The sequence below is a fragment of the Saimiri boliviensis genome, chromosome 7 (assembly GCF_048565385.1).
Source record: "Saimiri boliviensis isolate mSaiBol1 chromosome 7, mSaiBol1.pri, whole genome shotgun sequence".
In the NCBI taxonomy this organism is placed as follows: domain Eukaryota; kingdom Metazoa; phylum Chordata; class Mammalia; order Primates; family Cebidae; genus Saimiri; species Saimiri boliviensis.
In genome coordinates this window covers 82,518,478-82,541,161 of record NC_133455.1, presented here as the reverse complement: position 1 = coordinate 82,541,161, position 22,684 = coordinate 82,518,478, and the positions used below count along the sequence as shown (strand labels likewise).

Sequence of the window (22,684 nt, the reverse complement as noted above, 5' to 3'; positions counted from 1 at the left end):
TCCACCCGACCGAGGGCGGCACTACCGGGGTCCCGCCCAGCCCGCTTCCGGGAGCCTTATTAGGAGTCCTTCCGCCCGCCATCTCTATCAGCCCCCAGGATTGGGTACGGGAGGTGGGCGGCTCCCTTTCCGGGCACTCATTGGTCAAATCCTAATGGCGGTAAGGCACTCTGCGAGTCTCTATTGGTCCTTAGGCTCCAAGATGGGCGGGGGAAAACAGAGCGGCCGGGCTCTAGGCGGGAAGCGCGGAGTGCGCCGGCGCGTAGTCGGGGACGCCGGGCCGCGGCTTTGCTAGGGAACCGACTGTTATCGCCCCGCCCCCTCGGGGCTTTTTGTCCCGTTAACTGTCCGAGTGGCTGGGGCTCCGGCGCCGGGCGACATGCCGGTGCGCTTCAAGGTGAGGCTGGGGTTCCCGGGCCGGAATGTGGCTGGGAGGAGCCGCGGCGGGGCTGGTGCGGAGCGCCGAGGTCACGCTGCTTTTCTGCACTTCAGTCCTCGGCCCGGCTGAAGCTGCCAGCTCCGGGGCCTGCCTGCGGGGCCCAAGAATCTGTCCCCCGCGACTTACCTAGCTCCCTCTCCGTTCACTCACATTTCCAAGTTGCCGTGTGCGGAGGAGTCAGACGGTGCGAGATAGATTTACTTAAGGGGCCTCAAGAGGAGTGGAGATGGGAGGAGGTCACTTTGCAAAGAGCACTAAAGGCGACTTCAGATTGGGTTTAGCATTTAACCCCCATGACTTTTAAAACTTTAGTGTATGTGGCTTTTAAAGGCTCGAGAAATGGGTTCTTAGTAAAGACGGGGTATAAAGAAGTACACATTTTTCATTGTGCATTTTGTCCTAGCGTCTGTTAAAAGTTCCAGGTAGCTGGTAGCTGTCAGGGACTAGCACCCTGCAGCTTAACAGATGGCCACAGCGTCCCACAACTCCTGACTCTTCATTTATCTTAAAGGCTTGTATATCAGAATGGAAGGGAAGTTTGTCTTTTGTTGATTTACCAAATAGCAAAAGGTCCTAGGCATAATGCATGACATTGTGTATTCCGTGAACACTTGGGATAAATCTAGAATGATGAGACTTTAGATTGTCACTAGTTATCCGACAAGAACTCATGCTTTGGAATCGTAGCAAGTGAAACGGTAACCGCTGAGCCTGGGATTCCTGGTAGTATCTGCATCAAGTGGTGTTGAAGATTAAAGGATATAACACGTGTGAACTGCTTAGCATAGGGCTGGGTAAATATTAACTCTTATTAAGGAGCTCGTCTGTGTTTAATTTTCAGTCTGAAGTCTCTCTTGGGAGGTTCAGAAATTATTATTTTTTTTTTACTAATGCCTGCTTTAAAACATCATTCCTTAATTGCACTATATTTAAAGTGTACTTTGCATTACAGGGACTGAGTGAATACCAGAGGAATTTCCTGTGGAAAAAGTCTTATTTGTCAGAATCTTGTAATTCCTCCGTGGGGCGAAAGTACCCGTGGGCTGGACTTAGATCGGATCAGTTAGGTAAGTTGAGCAAGCTAATACCCCTTCCGACTTGGGCTAAGTTTATAACTTGGGCTAAGCCGTTATAACTTGGGCTAATTGAACCTTGGGCTAAGTTTACCAAATGATTTATTAAAAGTTCAGTTCCTGGTTGATTTATTCATTTATTAATCAAATATTTATTGAAGGTTTACTATGAGCTAGGACTATTTCCAGCTGCTAGTGGGGCAGGCCAGGTTTTACTAATGCAGGCCTCCATCATAACTTTCAGTACTGACTGAGTGGTTAAGTTAAATATTGAAAGCTAAAAAATGCCAGTGCACTTACACAAAGGCTGGGATGTAACAAAAGTCCATCAAGAGTTTTGCCTACGCCTTTCCTGGGCTGTAAAGCATGACAAAATAAGGAATTCTTAACAGGACTCTTTTAGGATTAAACAAATTTTACTGGGGGTCCGAAGAAACTCCTGAGGCCTCCACAAACAAGTTTATTGGAGACCTGAAAGAACTCCCCAAACCTCTGTGATTTAACAGGAGACAAGGTAAGGGCACCTAGACCCACTTAGTTTAAGTAAATTTACTGAAGCTCCAAAAAAAAAAGTCTTCAGGACTCAGACTTTAGTTATAGATTAAAAGAAGATAATCACTTCTGTCCTTAGATGAATGAACACTTAAGGTATATAAGCTCTGAAAAACTTTGTTATTTTGGGTTTGTATGGCAGTAATTTCCAGGCCTTCTCACTGTAACCCATTATTGAAATAAAAACTCTTTTTCCTTCCTAGTTCCTCTGCATCTTGTTACTGGCCATGAGAAATAGCAGCCTGAACCTCAGTTTGGTCTGGGAACACTAGGGATATAGCCCTGAAACAAAGTCCCTTAACTGTGGAGAGAAACAGTTAGCAAGTCACCCAATAAATAAGGGAATTTCAGGGTTTTATATAAAATTATAGGGAAGTGTGATAGGTAACATGGGGGATGGGGTGGATTGGAGGGAAAATGTTTTAGATTAGATGGTTTGGAAAGGCTCTTTTTAAGGAAGTGATATTTGAGCTGTGACCTGAAAGCTGAAGGGACAAGGCTGGGGAAGAGTACTCCCAAGGTCTTTAGGAATAAAAGCTTAGGAAGATTAGATTGCTTTCCCCAGCTTTTCAGCTAGTAAGTGACAGAACAGTGATTTGAAATCAAGTCTGTTTTGTGCAAAACAGATTATTTCAGAGGTCATATTCTTGTTATCACACATGCCTCCTCCCTGTATCCCAGAGAAGTCAGAGTCCTGGGCCAGGGTTTCATAGAGGCCTATAGAAGAGAAAGGAAACAGACTGATTTCATTGTACCTGCTTGTTTAATTCCTCCTTACTAGCATATTAGAGCTTATTCACCACCTTGTTCCTACCCAGTACCTAACATAAGGCTTCAAACAATCTATTGCTTCTTGAAACTAATTTTTAAATGAATGAATAAGCCTAAATTTGAATCCACAATAGCTGTGTGATGTGGGGCTAATTGAGCTGATTTCACCAAGTGAGATTTTAGGAAGCCATCCTGTTGCATAGGTTTGCTAGGAGGGTTAAATGAATGTTGCATATTAAGGGCCTGCTTCATGTACATGGATCAGTGCTTAGTGTCCTACATGTGATGTGTGCAAACGGGCAGGTAAGTCACATAAATGTTAGATGTTTGAGGCCAGGAAAAGACTTATGAGTAGTGTACCGATCCTGAGGAGTTAGGAAGATACAGAGGTATTTTCAGGATTAGGTTTGGAGAATAAAGGGAAGAGTGAACAAGAGTGGGTGTCTCTTTTAGGGTTTCTCTGAAGCATCATGATCTGACCCAGAGCCAAACTTCAGAGGCTGGGTATCCCTGCTTCTCCAGCAGGGTGCTAGGAAAATCCCTCTACTCATAATCCTCTTTTTACAAATGACCAGAAATGCCACATAGTTGAGCCTCCGTTAGATTAAGAATCCAAATAAATCACTGTTTAAGCATAGATATTCCACCCTACTGAGAGTCTGCAGGGCAATTATGACACTGGAAAATTCGTTAAACTGCATAGTTGTCCAATAACATTTCAGTTTAGATCAGCTGCATTTGAGGGGAAGGTGATGAAATGAGACCATAGGAGCAAAGCCACCTTAGAGCATGGTGTGTAATGAAGGAAGGAATGAACTAGAGGAGGAATGTTAGTGGGGAATTTTAGGTCAGGGGAGGGACCGAACAAGAACTCCATGTTGCTCAGAACAGGAGATGGAAGGTTAGAAAAAAAAAACAAAACAGGTATTACCCAGGGCTGGCTGTATCTTCTTTTAGAGTAGTATATTTTTGCCCTGGGGATTTGCTGGTGCTGAGAGACAACAGCAGACCAACTAGGCATCTTCTTTCATTTTGCTCTTCTACCAAAAACGTGCCTCTGTGTTAAAGCAGAGAGAAGTCTAATTGGTGATCTTCAAGCTTTTTTGTTTTTATACTTCCTAGAAAAATTTAGAAAAACATTGTGCCCCCATCACACATTTCAAAATTGATATTTTTTATAAGTTTTTATGAATAGTTTTGAATGACATAATTTCTGGTATATTTATAGTGCTCATATGTTTTACATATATTTTGTAAAAACTTTGGAACTGCCAATTTAACCCATTCCATTTATGGAAAATATGTATCATACAGTTGGCAAAGTCAGTATCCATTGGGAAAGTAACTGGCCAAATTAGAATTATTTTCTGTGAGGAAAAAAAGTCTGTTTGTCTTTAATTAAGGTAAATGTGTTAATATGCATTATGTACATTTCACATGACATCCCTCTCATACCTGAATTTTAACACTAAGAAGGTAGATGGAAAATTCTTGGAGCTATGTGAAATAAGGTGCTATTCCTTTGTTATTTCTAATATCTACCTGCTTTGCTTTGCTGTCAAATATTCTCCCTCAGTGATAAGCTTCTTGAATTGTCCCTTTGTTTGGCTCTCTACCCCTGAGATTTTGTTCTACCTTGGGGGGTGCACTGGAGTAAGTTTCCAGCTGGTTAAGAGGTGTGACTTTCTTTTGTAAAGTGGGAAAAGGGAGATTATGAAAGGGGCAGTGGAAGATGAAACTGCAGATGGCAGATGCAGCTCTCAGGCAGATAGATCAGCATCAGGTGAGAGAGCACATAATGGAGTTGAGGATCTGGAAAATGATTCCCTTAAGCTGCCCACTTCTGTTTACCCTCCCTGAAACATCTTTGTGTGCCTCCAAACAGATATCTACCCAGTGTGAAGGCCTCTGGTCTAGGGAAGCCTTTTAAAAGGGTAAGGACCCTGGGTGCCATGGCCAACACATCTACAACAGAGGCTAAGGAGCCCTGGGTTTTACTTTGTGCCCAATTTTCTTTCCACCTTCCCTTTCTTTCTGTTCTGGTCTTAATCTTGCTTCTCCACCCTGCAACATTCTTAAAGAATGGCCCTAAACTAGGGCAGTCTCTCAGTGGCTGTCATTCTGCAGAGCTCCTCTTACCTCCATAGAAAGTTAAGTTTTTGAACATTTGCTTTTCAGACAGAAATGTAGAGAAATTGTATCTTAGCTCTTGTTAAAAGGGCTTATTCTTTTTTAATTCTCAGGAAATCAGGCAGATGTAGAACTAAGATCCAGCATAATGACATCTCATCCCTTCTCATCTTGGTCTGCTCCACATAAGAGCAGCTTTGTGAATAGTTCCAAATTTTGACAGTACCGGGGCCCATTGTTCCGTTAAGTAGCACAGGAAAGTAATTAGAAACGGAGGCAACATGTACTGCCTGGCTTGCCAGGTCTATCATGTGGCAATTCTAGTGACTTCTGTTAGGATAACTGGAACATTGTGACCCCCTGATTTTTAATTTTTTGTTATGGTTAGATTTTTAATACTTTTAAAAGCAAAATTAAATATTTTATGTTGGAAAACAGAACTTTAAAAATCTTATAATCTGAAGGATATTGTGTGGATATATAGATAAATATATCTGAACTAAATTTTAAATTTCATTTCTCCTTCATAAGTGTTCCTAAAAGTTATCTTTGTAACGTTTTGCTTTGGTAACTGCTATTTTTGTATACTGTGTTTTGTAGGGATCGTGAAAGAGCCAAGTTTTATTTCAAAAAGAAGAGTCCCTTACCATGACCCACAGATTTCAAAATCTCTTGAGTGGAATGGAGCTAACTCAGAGAGCAATGTGGTTGTATCACCAGAACCAGAAGCCCTGGAAACACCAAAATCACAAGAAGCAGAACAAAAGAATGTTGCTCAAAACAGAGTTCACTCACTAGAAGCTTCCAGGGTTCCCAAAAGAACCAGATCTCACTCTGCAGACTCCAGAGCTGAAGGCGCCTCCGATGTTGTGGAAAATAAGGAGAGTGTAGCAAATCATAAACCAGTTAATGAAAATGTGGAACTGGAACAGTCTGTCAACGTTCTTTCGGAAAATGTAGATAATGGGGTAGGCGTATTCACTGCATTTCTTTTGAAAAGCATAGAATTCTTTGTTGATGTCATCCTCATTTCAGTCATATTACATTTTGTGTTTCAGAATTTTCTATTGTTTTCTTGTCTAATGTCTATAAGAATAGTTGATAAGAGGCTGTTGACTTTAGTTATTGTGAATTAGTTCTTTTATTACTACTTGCTATTTTGTACTAGTTATACTGTGACATCCCTTCACTGGATGGACCTCCTGCCTCTGGATTTTATTCATCATATATTTTCACCTGAGTCCTAAGGGAGAGATCAAATTGAGACAGAGAAGGGGAGTAGGCCCTTACTTCTGGCAAGGTGCTCAGCTGACTTCTACCTAGTCCCTTTTCAGTTTCTTATCATGTACCAGAAGACAAACAGAAACTCAATTGATGAAATGCAAAAGGAAGGAGAGCTCTGGCTGTCTCTCAAAGATCTTGCATTTCTGCTCTCTTATGTCACAGCTGGCCTGCAGCAGGTCCCTGTGAGCACATAAGCAGAGGCTGCAGGAACTTACGTGGGGATCTCACTGCCTTCTACATTTCTTTCTCGGTTCTGTTCCACTGCTTCTTCTCTGGTTCATGTCCACCACTGACTGGGACCCTGAAGAGGCATTTCAGACTGTTGGAGAAGAATCTGTAGCTTGTTGAAAAAGGTGGGGGTGAAAGGGAACAGGAAGGTGATGTGTGAGTCTGGTGAACAAAAAATGGGGTTCACAGAAGCAGTGTGCACATGAGGCAAGGTGCTGGGTCTTTTTGGTAATAGATTTAATGATGAATGATTAGTAGGAAAGGACTGAGAGGTATTATATTTTTCTTGGGATGCCTAATAGTTCTTTGATAGAAAGGAATTTTAAATGGTTTGATGCTTGAAAAAAGATACTGTTTGTAAGTTGAAAAAAGTTTGCTGTACCACAATGCACATGTAGTTAACAATTTTGTACTGTAGACTTAAAATTTTGTTAAGAGGGTAGATTTCATGTTATGCATTTTTTACTACAATTTTTAAAATGTTTGAATAGAAATTTTTAATGTCTTTGAGTGGATTCTTTTTTTGAACAGTTGGATAGACTTCTACGTAAGAAAGCTGGATTGACTGTTGTTCCTTCAAATAATGCCTTGAGAAATTCTGAATATCAAAGGCAGTTTGTTTGGAAGACTTCTAAAGAAACTGCTCCAGCTTTTGCAGCCAATCAGGTAGTTTAATGGATGTAATACATTTCTGAGTACCATTATCTAGTAATGTAGATTTATATAGAATTAGGAGTTGAAAGAAATTGGGTACTTAAGTAGCCTGGAGGTAGGTTCTAGAAAGCCAAAAATGAGAGTTTTACTAAAATCATCTGTTACTTATGATTTATAGTAGTAATATTATACTGTCCTAGGCTACTGATGATCATTGTTGCCAGATGCATCACATATACTAAATATGAGACAGGGTAATGAAAACTTGGGGAACTGGTAAGTTTTTGCATGCTGCAAGATTTTTTTACTTATTAAAAAATCGTTAAATTTATTTTATTCTAAAATGTTGTGTGTTGTCGACTAATATATTGCATGTTTCCTGTATTCTAAGAAAGGCATAATTGCTTTGAATAATTATTTTAATAAATATAAAGTACGTTGACAGTAACACAAGATATGTAATTTTGTCCTTGTATCAGATGAATAGTAATAGGCATTGTCAGTATAACTATATTTGTAAAATTCAAAAGCTGTAACGATATGGTATTAGATTTCATTATACTTTTGCACTATTTTAGTATCGAGATACCACTACTAATAAATAGTCTGTTGTTTTACTGCCTTCATCCTTTAGGGAGTTCTTAGGCTTTTAACTCTCATTTATGTTCTTTATAGTACTTCTAGGCATAGACAGGAAATACCTCCACTCAGAATATCCCCAGAGACCTATAATGGCTTAGTCTTTTTTTTAATCTGGTCTGTGTGATTTTCTTTATAAATACACACACTTTCACACACCCTCACATTCATTTTCTTCTGTATGTCAACATTCACTTGTATATTATGTACACCCCTAAGAACTGACAGGATAATTAGATTCATCAAGACAATAACATCTAGCCATCTTACATTAAGATAAAAAAAACCTAAAAATTGTGGCAGCTTTGGGCTTAATTATTATTCAGGTTTTTTTGTTTTTTGTTTTTTTTGAGACAGAGTCTTATCCTGTTGCCCAGGCTGGAGTGCAGTGGTGTTATCTTGGCTCCCTGCAAATTCTGCCTCCTGGGTTCAAGCGATTCTTCTGCCTCAGCCTCCCAAGTAGCTGGGACTACAGGTGCGTGCCACCAAACCCTGCTAATTTTTGTATTTTTAGTAGAGATGGGGTTTCACCACATTGGCCAAGCTAGTCTCAAACTCCTGACCTCCTGATCTGCCCGCCTCGGCCTCCCAAAGTGCTGGGCTCACAGGTGTGAGCCACTGTGCCTAGCCATTATTCAATTTTTAAAATACCTTTGAAATTTATATAACGTTTTAAAATCCTACGAAGTAACATAGTGGTAAGTACCCTTTATCAACCTAGTATACAGGATCGGTACTTCTTTTGCTTGCTACAGGTTTTCTTGAAGATTAAGTGTACCTAAAACATTACTTACAACCTGAAACTTGTAATTATTCAGTTTTTTATGAAGTATTTGACCTTTAAGCTAGAGCTGATTCAAATCAAAGCCCTATCATCAACAAATAGGACTTTTAATGTCAGTGAAAGTGTTGTGTAGAAATGTTACTTTTATAAGAGAAATCTCTTTCAGTATATTCACTGGCAGTTTTACTGCCTTCTTTAGTAAGTGTTTCACATAATTTTTTTTTTTTTTTTTTTTTTTTTTTTTGAGACAGAGTTTCGCTCTTGTTACCCAGGCTGGAGTGCAATGGCGCGATCTCGGCTCACCGCAACCTCCGCCTCCTGGGTTCAGGCAATTCTCCTGTCTCAGCCTCCTGAGTAGCTGGGATTACAGGCATGTGCCACCATGCCCAGCTAATGTTTTGTATTTTTAGTAGAGACAGGGTTTCACCATGTTGACCAGGATGGTCTCGACCTCCTGACCTTGTGATCCACCCGCCTCGGCCTCCCAAAGTGCTGGGATTACAGGCGTGAGCCACCGCGCCCGGCCCACATAATTTTTAAAGTAGCAAATGCTCATTGTTCAAAGCATATAGATTTCAGAGTCTATGGATCGAAGAGCTTTGAGACAGCTTTCAATGCTTGTTGACAGGAAACCTCTAAAAAGGTTGTTCATTTCTATTAGACACCTGCTTTCTGAAAGGATGTCTTATATTAATATGTAAAGGAGTCAGAACAGTTTTTGACGGGAAAGTCCTTGAGGTTATACTGTACTAAAAAAAGATATACTGTTTAGATCTGATCTGTATGAAGATTGTACTGTTTAGCGTTACAAAGCAGTAATATAACTTGCTTGAGTTCCTTATCTTTTCCATTTGCTTTCCTTGTAATCAGTGGTAACATGCCATGATATAGAAACCATATTGTGAAATAGTAAGGGTAAAAGGGTAAAAGGAAACATTTAAAATAGAAATGTAGTATTTGCTCAGGACATTTTTTTTGCCTTAATAAAATACACTGAAAATAAGCCAAGGGAAGAAAAGTTAAATATTGAACATATTGAGTACTCAAAAATGTCAAGAATTTTCTATTAAGGCAGGAAGAAAAATATCATGTCAGGGAGAAAGAAAAGAAACCTGTGGAACTGACAACAGGGTTGCCTTAAAGCTAATGTCTCTGTCACATTAAAATATGCCAATATTTATTTTGGTTATAAGCTATATTTTGATGACAAAACTATTATTCGGAACATAGTAATGAGTATATAAAGTTGACCTCTGGATGTTAATAATATATGTGAAATGAAATTACAATCATTTATGATTTTGCTATTTTTTTGTCCTGTAATTCAACTTCATGTATGTTTCATTAAGTAATTGAAGACCAAAGTTCTGTATATTTAATGAACAAAACTAAACTAAACTAATTTTTGTTTTAAGGTTTTCCACAATAAAAGCCAGTTTGTTCAGCCATTCAAAAGTAACTCAATCATCCATGAAACTGAATACAAAAGAAATTTCAAGGGTTTATCTCCAGTGAAAGAACCAAAATTAAGAAGTGATTTGAGAGAAAACAGAAATCTTGAAACAGTATCTCCTGAAAAGAAGGTATTCATCAACTTTTAATCTTACCGTACAAAATCCCCATTATTTTAGATTCTCCACATTTTCTTTTACTTACTACCACTTGGAAGTTTTTGGTTTTCACTAGTTCATTAATTCATTTGTTCATCAAATGTTCATTGAACCAGCTACTAGGAGCAGACATGGTAGTGGTACTGAGAATACAAGGCTGGCAAACACAGCCCCAAGCAGCTCTGGGCTAGTGGAGAGACAGGCATAAATAAAATGATACAGCATGATGAGTACTTAACAATATAGCAGGTAAGTCTACTGTGTTTAATATCAAATGACTGGATTTACAGTAATCTCCAGGGGTAACAGTAGTGATAGAAATACTTGTTTTAGGTTATGGAAATTAAACACATATATACTCACATGTATTTTATTTTATTTTTAATTTTTTTATTTTTTTCAAGACAGAGTTTCACTCTGTCACCCAGGTTGGAGTGCAGTGGTGCAATCTCGGCTCACTACAACCTCTGCCTTCTGGGTTCAGGCAATTCTCCTGCCTCAGACTACTGAGTAGCTGAGACTACAGGTGCATGCCACCATGTCCCACTAATTTTTGAATTTTTAGTAGAGATGGGATTTCACTATGTTGGCCAGGCTGGTCTCGAACTCTTAGCCTCAGGTGATCCGCCAACCTTGGCCTCCCAAAGTACTGGGATTATAGGCATGAGCCTTCATGCCCAGCCATCACGTTTATTTTAAACCAAAGCTTTAGCATACCAAATTATAACCAGTGTAATTCACATGATTTACCTCAGAATATAGAAACAGCTGCTTTTGTGTGAAATTATAGCCTCTTAAGTTGTAGAATCAGGCTAAAATGATTATAAATTTCAGGTAAATGGCGTATAAATACTATTTTTGAATCTCCTGGAATGTTGATACTTGATGTGTTATAGATCCTAAAAATGGAAAATAACTAATTACAGGTAAATATGACTGAAAGTAAAATGATTTATACACACACACACACACACACACACATTGGGCCTATGATATTATTGTGGAAAAAAAGAATTGTCATTCAGTAAGGCAATCTGGTAACTAATTCATCAGGATCCTGTGTTTAATTACTGTAACAATTATAAATTTAGGATACCAAGTTCAGTATGTGCTAACATTATTTAGATATATATTTGTTAACGTAAAAGTTTTCTTCCTTAGCCAAAGATCTGAAACCTTCATAGTTAGAAAATGAAGCGATATCCTGAGCGAAACTTCAAAAATAACCAAATATACTAAAAATTTCAAAACTTGTTTGTTGATTTCTTATGATTTTTGTTTTCTTTAGTATCTAAAGCTTCTAAAAATAGAAATGTAATTAAATATTTAAGTCTAACTTTATAACATCCATGTTTTCACTTTAATGTGTGACATTTTAAGCATAAGAAGCTTAAGTTATTTCCATTTCAGTGTAATAAAATAGACGATCCTTTAAAATTGGAAGCAGAGATGGAATTGAAAGACTTACACCAGCCTAAAAAGAAGCTTACTCCTTGGAAACATCAAAGGCTCGGGTATGTATTTTAATAGGAAAATACGGTATTTCAGTGATAAAAGTGATGAAATATTTACTTTCATTTCATTTCTATTAGGAAGGTGAATTCTGAATATAGAGCAAAATTTCTCAGCCCAGCTCAGTATTTATATAAAGCTGGGGCTTGGACACGTGTGAAGGGAAGCATGCCAAATCAGGTGAGTGTACATGAACTCAAGCCCTCAGGTTCTTCCAGCCTCTATTAACGCTTTAATTTCACAGTGAGTTCTATTAACACTTTAATTTTACAGTGAGTTCTATTAACACTTTAATTTCACAATGAGTTCCATTTGGTGACAGAGACCACAATTTAAAGAAGTATGATTCAGTAATAGCACTAAAAGTATCAGGAACTTACGTATTAGGATGTAAATTATCAGTGTGTGTTTTTTTAAATGGCACTGGCTCTTCAGAAATTAATATGTATTGAAGTCTTTTTTAAGTTAGTGCTTTTTACTGTCAAACATTTGATTGTGTTAATAGACTCAATTTATGGAATTGTTTCATTATAGATTTGATTATTTTAGAATCTCCAGACCTCCACTCTCTCAACTGAAAATTAATTTTCAAGTTTAAATAATTTGTCTGATAGGGATGCCCATTGTCAATGTGTACTGTTACAGTTTGTAGGCAAAAGAAAGGTGCAGCCTATGCTATTGGAGGTTTGAGCTATAGTGTTGGGGTACTCTAACATATGGAAGAAACTCTGGGGATCTGAAGGTAGGTTTGAGGAGAAGGGTAATTCTAGAGTTGATAAGTGCTATTGTGTAATTAGCATCTTTTAAATCATATCTTGACAGTTCTGTGAGAACAAGCTAAATGAAAATGTTTCTGTTTAGATTAGGCATTAGTAAACATCCCATTTCCCCCTCTCATTGTAAACAGAAGGATAATTTGGATGGGGAATGAGCCTTTTATTTAGCTCAGTACTTAAAACCATGGCCCACAATTATAGGTTATCAGCCTCTGGGGGAAGGGGCTAGTGCTCTGAGCTGCTGGTTCTTTGAGCTGCAGCACCCAGACATATGTCCTGGAAACTGCCATGCTCTGCATATCGTTTCAGGAGGTCACTTAATTCCTTCCACTTTTGCCACTCTTTTGCTTTTTACTTCTGTGTTTGAGCATGGCTCAAAGACAGCACAGGCAAAGTAAAAGACAATGTTCAAAGCTGTCCCAGATATTATCTGGGGCAATGTTCATATATTCACCTTAGTGAAATCAAGTTATAACTATGAGCATTGAAAGCAGCCATGATTGGAGAAAGGCAGTGAGTCAGCTAAACTCTTGAGCAGTTGATGACCATCCCACATCTTGGCAAAGATCTCCTGACTGAGGAGTCTAATAGTGGGAGTGAGGAAGAGCCGGAAAGAGGCAGAACAGTGTGTGGCCGGCAAATCGGTGTCAGCCGCTGTCTGTTGTGTTTAGGCATGACACTACATTGAGGTTATGAGAAACTCCTTGTTTCGGAAGACTGTGTTTTTTCTGAGATTTCTTTAAGCTAAGATGAGTTTAGGCCTCAGACGTAAACATCAAGTGGACTAAGAAGATTGTTAAAACTGAAGTCATAGTAAAATGAGATTTCTTATCCTGCCTTGATGGAAGAGAACATTGTTGTCAATTTAAGATAGACTTTTCAAGGTTTGCTATTAGGATATCTTAGTAATGTTGCTTTTTTTGCTTATTAAATACTATATTGCTGGTTTAAAATATTTAAATTAGTGGTATAGTTTGCCTTAATTTCTTTGGGAAAAATAACTCAAAAAGTAAATTAAAGTTGGAAAAGAGTAAGAATTTTTAGCTAAGACATCAATGATCATGGATGATGATAACAGTTTTAGTTGACCAGCTTATAGACATTTAATATGGGCCATGTTTTACTTATGTCTCTTGGAAGTCATTTACTATAGGCAGTGGATTATGAGGTTCCTAAATATAAGGTACAGTGCTACTTCATTTTCCCACTCCTAACATTTCAGGAAGGAGCGTATTCACACTCTTCAAATGCACTCAAACGTAAGTGACTGGGTTGTTGGAATATTAACTCATTTTTGAGTCACATTAGTTTTTCAGTCCATATGTCGTCTTCATTTCCTTCTATGTTTGAGATGTATTTTTTCAATCTGTTTAGAGTCTAGTCACTGGAAATTTTATGCTAAGTCCCAAGTACCTCTCATATAGCATTAGGGTGGTTGGTTTTATTTGCCCAGTGGTTGTTCATTTGTCTTCTTTATTATAATAACCACATGACCATTGCTTTTAAAAGTACTCACTTAAGGGATTGTTTCTTAATAGTAGTCAGCAATTACAATTTTTTAGGTTCTATTGTAAGAATAACTACTTAATCTATGTTAACCTTTTTTTCTTAATTGTCAAGTAATCTTTTCATCATCCATTGGTTGAGGTGATTTTATTCTAATGTGCCTTCCACAAATAGGACTGTGTTTCAAGATAAAGTCCTGCATTTGAGAGATGTCCTGTAATTTGACAGACATTGTAAAGACTAGGTATAAAGTGACCCCTCATTTTTGGAGGAGGATTTTTGGGTAAAAAGAGTTTTTATCTCCAGTTTCTTCAGTTTGAATTTTCTGCATATATTTTAAATAATTTTGTTGAAGTCTTGAGTTGGACAAAGAAATTAGGAAAATGAGACATTCTACTTACAATTATATAATATAATATGATGACATTACTTGACCCAGAAAGGTGTATATATGTTGTTTTGAGTTGGGAGTGGTTTTCTTTCTATTCTTTTTAGTGGCTCTGGTTATTGGCTGTAGGGGTCGTTCTATTTAACGTTGAGTTCATGCCATTGATTATTTCCCCCACTCTTTTTAGTAGAACATATTATTTTGGGAAATGTCAGCCTTCTAATGTTTCATCTTACTTTAGGGTTATAGATATTGAAAATCACATATTTGTAAAATATAGCATTAGCACTAAGATTACTAATAAAGATTTTTGATATAGTAAATTTAAAGTACATAGTCTTAAATGTCAGTAAGAAATAGAACTGAATAAGTCAAAGTTCTACAAAATTTTTATAGAGTATCTTTTTTTCCTCCTTCTAAATGAAGTTGATGTCACGTAAAACTGGATAACTGTGTACATGGAGGGTATTCATGCATTCTTTCATTCATCACGCATGGCTAGACGCAGCTGACACTGCTGCCTCCTCCACCTCCACTGTCCCGCCACTCTACCCAACACAGTGCAGGACTGATTGGTACCCCTTTTGAACCACTTCTTCAATTTACATTTCATTTGTTTATAATGGCATAGAGCCCCACCAATATTATGATAATTTATGTGCAGGTTGGCCTCCTGTCTCAGACTGTGAGCTCATTGAGTGCAGGGAGTTTCTTGCTTATCTTTGTCTGTCATGTCTAGCTCAGTCATACCACTTAGTCCACACTCAGGGCAGGTTGTGGACTCAGTGCTTAAATGCTACGTTTTTCCCTCACCTCAAGGAGTTCTTAGGTTGTTACAGGGGGACGACATGTGCAATTAATTCCAGTAAAATTGAATATGTGTTAATGGAGATATGCACAAAGAACTTTGAGAACATAGAGGAGGAAGTGATGCTAAGGCACATAGGTGATGGAATGGCCATGAAACATTTGAAATATGCGGGCACTTACTGCATTAACATGTAGAGTATATTGAGGCACTTTATAACAAGGTTCCTGTGCATTCAGAATACCCTGGTTAGAAGTGCAATAGAGTTAATTCATGTACCACACTTCTACCTGTTAAATGCAAAACCACTGCTAGAAATTTTCTTTAAAGTTATAGGAGTTGACAGAAATGATAAATAAACATAGCTCATTATTATTTTTTTTTTTTGGCAGTGAAGAAAATATTTCAAATTATCCTTTCAGGTATGGTTCATTAGAGTAGGACTCTGTTGGGATTATATGGTTTCTTATGCATTACAGGTGCTGTATTTTGCTTTGGCCAATTTCCTAGAGATGTAACACTTTCATCTCTCTGTACTGACGATTGTGTCTTGTTAAGGAGCTGAGAATATGTTTCTACCATTACTTTTGCATTGCCATTTCATTATTTGCTTTTTTTCTTTGCCCTGAAAGAGAAGCAATTCTAGAATAAAAATTTTCTGTCTTGATGATGAAGAAATTAGTGTTTTTTGAGAATAAATAAAGATATTAAACAGAATTTTAAGGGTAAAACTTCAAATTATTATTTTTTTACCTTGTGGAATTGCATTTGGAGAAGCCAGCAGGTGGCAGTATGATGTATAAAGTGAAAGACAAATTGGTACAGCTCCTTTTCATAAGAAAATGTTACTTGCGTATTAAAGAATTCATATTACTTTGTAAATCATCAGAGATTTTTTAATCCTGTCATTTTGTTGAACATATTGCAATTATGATCTTATGGGCTATTGTTTTTAATTATATATTTAGTACTTTTTTTTTTTTTTTTAAGTTGAGGTTTTGCTGATTCCAAGGGAATATTGAGGAATTTGGAGAGGGAAGCCTCATAAGTCTCTCAGTGGGGGCTTCTGTAGCAGTAGTAGCTGTATATAAAACCATGAAATAAAACTAGGTTAGGGATTTCTGGCATGTAAGTACTCTTCCAGAGGTGAGGAAATAGTAATAATAATTAGATTGCCTAATTTCCCTGTCATCAGCAGCATCCCAGCCGTGCAAGAATGTGGCTGATTTTCAAGATAATAATAAGGTATCTTGGTTACTGAACTAATTACTAAAAATACTAAGAAATATTGATTGACAAGTTTGGTAGATACTTAGAAAGGAGAATAATGTGTTTCATTGGTTTCCATTAATATTCAGTTATGGCATTAACCTATCATTAAGTGTGTTTCTGTATTCCTTCTCTAGGGTTCTGTAAATGCCATGTGGTATGCCGAGGTTGGTTGCTTTTGAGTTTTTAAAAACTATAATAATGCATAGATTACTTGTGTAATTTCAGTTGGAATAAAAAGTAGGTGTCAGTATTTTTCTTAGCTGCTATGAATTTCTCCCTGCCTGCTGGTCTGAAATAAAATAACTGCATCATGCTTTAGCTTGATTGTTTTAGTTTTTGCTTAAATGCACAAAGTCTGATGACTGTTTGTGGCTAATTTTGCCTGCCTTTGTCCTTGGTCCCTGGCTATGTTTGTACAATGTCTTTGATATGCTACTTGGTGCTATTTGTAAAGAAGCATTTACAATACTATGTGATGTCTGAACTCTCCTGCATAGGTTAAAGAACTCCGAGAAAAGGCTGAGTTTTATAGGAAGCGAGTTCAGGGGACACATTTTTCTCGGGACCATCTGAATCAGATTCTGTCTGATAGCAACTGCTGTTGGGATGTCTCCTCAACCACAAGCTCAGAAGGAACTGTTAGTAGCAACATCAGAGCATTAGATCTTGCTGGGTGAGATATTCTTTGTGGATGGTGAAAAAGTTTTTTGAAGCTTATGTAGATCATAGAATGACATAGGAAAATGACCTGACTACTCAAAATTTGTCTCCTAGCCAAATGGAAATGTGGCAGCCATTTATTTCATTTTTATTAGCTGTGAAAAATAAGGCAATGTAGACTTGCTTTATTTGTGTATAAATACATAATGCAAATATGGAAGGCTGGAGTTTTATAATATTCTTTGTTGACAATTAATAGCAGAGAAGAGATGACTATATGGTAGATGTAAAAAGACCTTTAGAAGGTAAAAAGAAAGTCAACAACAACAAGAGACTATAAGCTATTAATACATATCCATTATCATTCATTACTGGATTTTGTGGCTAATTCAGAACTTCGCTCCTGATTTAATGGGAGAGCTCTCTGCTGTTTTGGGTTTAAAGTGAACATGATTTAACTATTTGTAAGAGAAAGTAAGTCAAGAACTTAGACCGTGGGGGTCCTAGTTTATATGTGTAAATGCCAGTTTAGGGGCTAGGTATGACTTGTGTCAGCAGATATACACAAACATATATGCGAAGGTAGGAGTAAAAGAAGATAAACATATTTTGGAATATTTTAATGGAAACTCCAGATTGTAACTTTCATTTATTTTACTATAAAATGAATTATATTTCCTTCTTCAATACCTGAACAAGGCAGTATCTATGGAATACATATATTGTGAACAGTAGAAGGAAATGATAGACTCAGTAAAATTGGTGTAGACTAGAAAAGTGCAAACCATTTACATTTAAAATAAAATAAAACTTACTTTGTTATGCAGAGACCCTAGAAGCCATAAGACTTTGCAGAAATGTCCTTCTACAGAACCAGAAGAAAAAAGAGGTATCATTGAAGAACAGCCCCAGAAAAATACCATGGAGAAATTGGGCATGTCAGCTCCCACCATACCTGTTAGAAGGCGGCTGGCGTGGGATGCAGAGAACACCAGTGAAGATGGACAGAAACAGCCCAGGGAGAAAGAGGAGGAGAAGGAGGAGGAGGAGGAGGAAGAGGACAGGAAAATGGGCAAGCAGGCTTATATAGGAGAGCAAGAGCAGTTGGATGTACATGAGAAATCTAAGGCAGAGAAGATGAAAGAAGGGTGAGAGTTTTAAATTACTTGGTATAGAGAAGCGTTATTTACATAGTTGATATGTATTTTGTTTTGTCACTAAGTATGGTGGTTTGCACTTTTGATTTTATCACTAATAAAGTGCAGATTTTATTTCAGTGTCACAAAGTAGGCACTGCTGCATGGTTAATCTGATTCACTCAGGTATTTAAGTCACCACTGATTGGTAATTGAATACTTGAATTCTGGGGTAATTTGGGAGGAAGTAGTAAGGTTTATTTTCATTTATCTCCTGTAATTTATGATGTGCCAGATTTGCAAATGTGTGTGGAAGAATGACTGTGTTTAAAGAAATAAACTTGTGTTCTTTAATATCAGATGATTCTACCAAAAAAGAAAATGTTCTGTAACATCTTGAAAAAAGTGATGTCTGAAAATAGCTAATTCCTATTGTTTTATGTGTAAATTGCTTTGGGGAGTGGCTCTTCTTCATCATTGATAATAGTGCCTTTTGTCTGTAATCCAAATCACTTATTTATTCATGGATGTTACAACTAATAATATGGAACTTGAGCCTTGATATAAGGAAGGATTCTCTGCTGTGTTGGTTCTGACTTGCAGTGATTTTCCCCCCATCCAGTATTCATCACTTTTTTCTTTGTGGGTTGTTTTATCTATTGATACAGCTTATAGTATTTTTTTCAGTGTTCAAATTTTATTTTTGATCTTGTGCTTAGTTGTTCTGTTCATTATTGAAAATTTCAGTCACTTTTAACTGCCTGTGGATTTGGTTGTTATTTTTTCAGAAACAAAATGGCCTCCTCTTACAAGTTTTCTACTTTATTATTGCACAATGATGGCAAAATATTTTTTTAATCGTATGTTCTGGAGGAAATGCTGTATAGATTCATAGATTGTTTCAATTTATAGGTCAGATTCTTCTTCTGTATCCTCAGAAAAAGGAGGCCGGCTTCCTACTCCCAAGCTGAGAGAACTTGGTGGAATCCAGAGGACTCATCATGATCTCACTACTCCAGCTGTTGGTAATCGGCAAACATCATGCAGTTCTTATTTAACCTGCTTTTTCTACATGATAATTTAGTGTAATTGAAACTGTCATCTTCTTTATTTTTCCAGGTGGTGCTGTTTTAGTGTCTCCATCTAAGATGAAGCCTCCAGCCACAGAACAGAGGAAAAGAATGACCTCTCAGGATTGTTTAGAAACTTCAGAGAATGAATTTACTAAGGTAAATATATTTTGTGGAAAAAAGCATCTCATCTGGGACTAATTATCATAGACACATGTAATAAGTGAATGATAGGTTAAGATTTTAGAGAATTGTGGCTATCACATGAGGAGATGATACTATTAACCTGCTTTTAATAAGGCAAAAGGCTTGACTTTTTTTTCTGGTAGAAGCACTGCATTTTTGTTAATACAGTTTTAACTTTGTCAGTAGTGACTCAATAGGAAGAGGAAGAAAACATACTTTTATTAAGCATCTACCGTGTGACAGTGGTATTCCAGCTATGTTCCAGGCATTGTTTTAGTGCTGGGGATGTAGCAGAGAACAAATAGGCAAAGATCATGGCCATCATTGAACTTACATTCTAGTGGTGAAGAAAGACAATAAACAATATAACCAGATAAAATATGTTGTATTTTAGATATTGATTAGTATTAAGGAGAAAAATAAAGCTGCTGAAGTGAACAGGAAGTGGCTAGGAAAATCCTCAGTGCAAGAGTGGCATTTAAGCAGGATCTGAAAAACGTAAGGGATTGACCTGTATGCGGACCTGGGAAGGTCTAGGTGACGAGGACAGCAAGTGCGGATTCCTCAGGGGAGAGGGCACCTGCTTCCTTGAGGAACAGCTAGGAGGTCAGTATAGCTGGAGAAGAGAGAGAATGAGAGGGAGAGTAGTGTGGATAATGAGTTCAGAGACATAATGGAGGGCTAAATTGTGCAGGGCTTTGTAAATCATAGCAAAGATTTAAAAATTTTTTTTCTGTATGAAGTGGGAAGCTATTGGAAAGGCACAGGAGTGACATGATTTTACTTAGTTTTTTCTAAGGTCTTTCTGGCTGCTGTGTTGAGAATAGATAGCAGCAGAGCAAGAGCTGCAGCATAAAAACAGCCTTCACAAGGCTTACATTTTCATTGGGAGGAATAGACAAATCATTTTTTAAGAAAATAATTTCACATAGTAGTAAGCACTGTTAATGAAATAAAACTACAGATGACCTCTAAGGGATGGGTAAGGCAGCTTTAGTTTGGGCCATTCAGGGCAGGCATCTCTAAGGAGATGACATTTTAGCTGAGACCTGACTGATGAGGAAGGTGCCGTGCAGAGATCTGGGGCAGATTGTTTTCCAGTTAGAAAGAACAGGGGCTGGGCTCAGTAGCTCACGCCTGTAATCTCAACGCTTTGGGAGGCCAGGGCGGGTGGATCACTTGAGGTCAGGAATTTGACACCAGCCTGGCCAAAATGGTGAAACCCTACATCTACAAAATTACAAAAATTTGCTGAATGTGGTGGCACATGCCTGTAGTCCCAGCTACTTGGGAGGCTGAGACACAAGAATTGCTTGAACCTGGGAGGTGGAGGGTGCAGTGAGCCCAGATTGTGCCACCGCACTCCAGCCTGGGTGGCCGAGTGAGACTTGATCTCAAAAAAAAAAAAAAAAAAAGCCAGCAAGCAAGTGTAAGTGTTCTTGCCTAGGGCAGAAACCCAGAGATAATTAAGAGAGTGAAAAGTCGAGTGTGGCTGGAGCCTGGAGAGGAAAGAGGAGAGGGCAGGAAGTGAGATTGGAAAGGTAGGCTGATTAAGGATCTTGGATGTTATTTATTTATTTTTAAATTAAATTTTATATTCACTTTTTTTTGGGGGGGGAGGGGAGGACAGGGTCTCCCTGTATTGCTCAGGCTGGAGCGTAGTGGTACGATCTTGGCTCACTGCAACCTTTGTCTTCCAGGCTCAAACAGTTCTCATGCCTCAGCCTCCCAAATAGCTGGGACTACAGGTGCCTGCTGCCATACCTGGTTAATTTTTTGTATTTTTAGTAGAGGTGCGGTTTCCTCATGTTGGCCAGGCTGGTGTTGAACTCCTGACCTCAAGTTTTCCACCTGCCTAAGTCTCCCAAAGTGCTGGGAATTCAAGTTACAGCCACCATATCTGGCCCATTTTTTTGTCTTTTGAGACAAGGTCTTGCTCTATTGCCCAGGCTGGAATGCAGTGGTGAGATCATGGCTCATTGTAGCCTCCTGGGCTTAGGCAATCCTCCCATTTTAGCACCTGACTAGCTGGAACCACAGATGTGTGCCACCATGCCTAGCTAATTTAAAAAAAAATTTTTTTGTAGAGATGGGGTCTCACTGTGTTTTCCGTGCTGTTCTGAAACTCCTGGGCTCAAGCAGTTCTCCCTTCTTGGCCTCCCAAAGTGGTAGGCTTACAGGCTTGAGCCAGTGTGCCAGCCTGAATTTTATTTTAGATTCAGAAGATACATATGCAGTTACATTGATATATTATGTAATGCTGGGATTTGGGCTACTATTGAACCCATCACCCAAATAGTGAACATTGGACCCAATAGGTAGTTTTTCAACCCTTGCACCCCTCCTTCTCTTCTCCTTTTTGTGGTTCCTAGTGTCTGTTTCCATCTTTATGTTGCGTGGACCTATTGTTTAGCTCCCACTTACAGAGGAGAATATGCAGAATTTGATTTTATGTTTTTGTCTTAATTCACTTAGGATAATGGCCTTCAGCTGCATCCATGTTGTTGCAGTGGACATAATTTCATTCTTTTTTATGGCTGCACAGTATTCTATGGTGTGTATATGTACCACATTTTCTTTATCCAGCCCACTGTTAATGGACACCTATGCTGATACCATGAGTTTGCTAATGTGAATAGTGCTGGATTAAACCTATAAGTGAAGTGAAACCATTCTTTTTTCATAGAATGATTTCCTTTGGGTAGATACCCAGTAGTGAGATTGCTGGGTTGAATGGCAATTCTAATTTTAGTTGTTTGAGAAATTTCCATACTGTTTTCCACAGGGGTTGCATTTCCTTTTCTCTGCATCCTTGCCAACACCAACACCTGTTACTTTTTTGACTTTTTGATCATAGCCTTTCTGACTGGTGTGAGATGATATCTCATTATGGTTTTGATTTGCATCTCTGTTGATTAGCAGTGGAGCATTTTTTCATGTTTGTTGGCTGCTTTGTCTTTTAAGAAGCATCTGTTCATGTCCTTTGCCCAATTTTTAATGGAGTTGTTTTTTTTCTTGTTAAATTCCTTATAGATTGTGGATATTAGTCCTTTGTCAGATATGTCATTTGCAAATATTTTCTCCCATTCTGTAAGATGTCTATTTACTCTCTTAATTGTTTCTTTTGCTGTGCAAATGCTGTGTAGTTTAATTAAGTCCCAATTGTCAATTTGTTTTTGTTATATTTGTTTTTCAGTACTTAGCCA

The 22,684-nt window shown here is 38.0% G+C and overlaps 1 protein-coding gene across 5 annotated transcripts in view; it reads left to right on the top strand.

Annotated features, from left to right (window-relative positions):
• The first annotated feature begins 58 nt into the window (after positions 1-58).
• MDM1 (Mdm1 nuclear protein) overlaps positions 59-22,684 on the top strand; it is a 33,725-nt gene continuing 11,099 nt past the window's right edge. The window contains exons 1-12 of one of the 5 annotated variants that reach the window (XM_010337281.3): positions 123-397; positions 1,392-1,506; positions 5,566-5,933; positions 7,009-7,143; positions 9,970-10,137; positions 11,560-11,678; positions 11,757-11,856; positions 16,561-16,590; positions 16,924-17,099; positions 17,914-18,234; positions 19,135-19,247; positions 19,342-19,451. In XM_010337281.3, coding sequence (XP_010335583.2) covers positions 380-397; positions 1,392-1,506; positions 5,566-5,933; positions 7,009-7,143; positions 9,970-10,137; positions 11,560-11,678; positions 11,757-11,856; positions 16,561-16,590; positions 16,924-17,099; positions 17,914-18,234; positions 19,135-19,247; positions 19,342-19,451 — 1,773 coding nt within the window. In that variant the 5' untranslated portion in view covers positions 123-379. The other 4 variants (XM_003926547.4, XM_010337282.3, XM_003926546.4 and 1 more) reach the window with 4 other exon arrangements.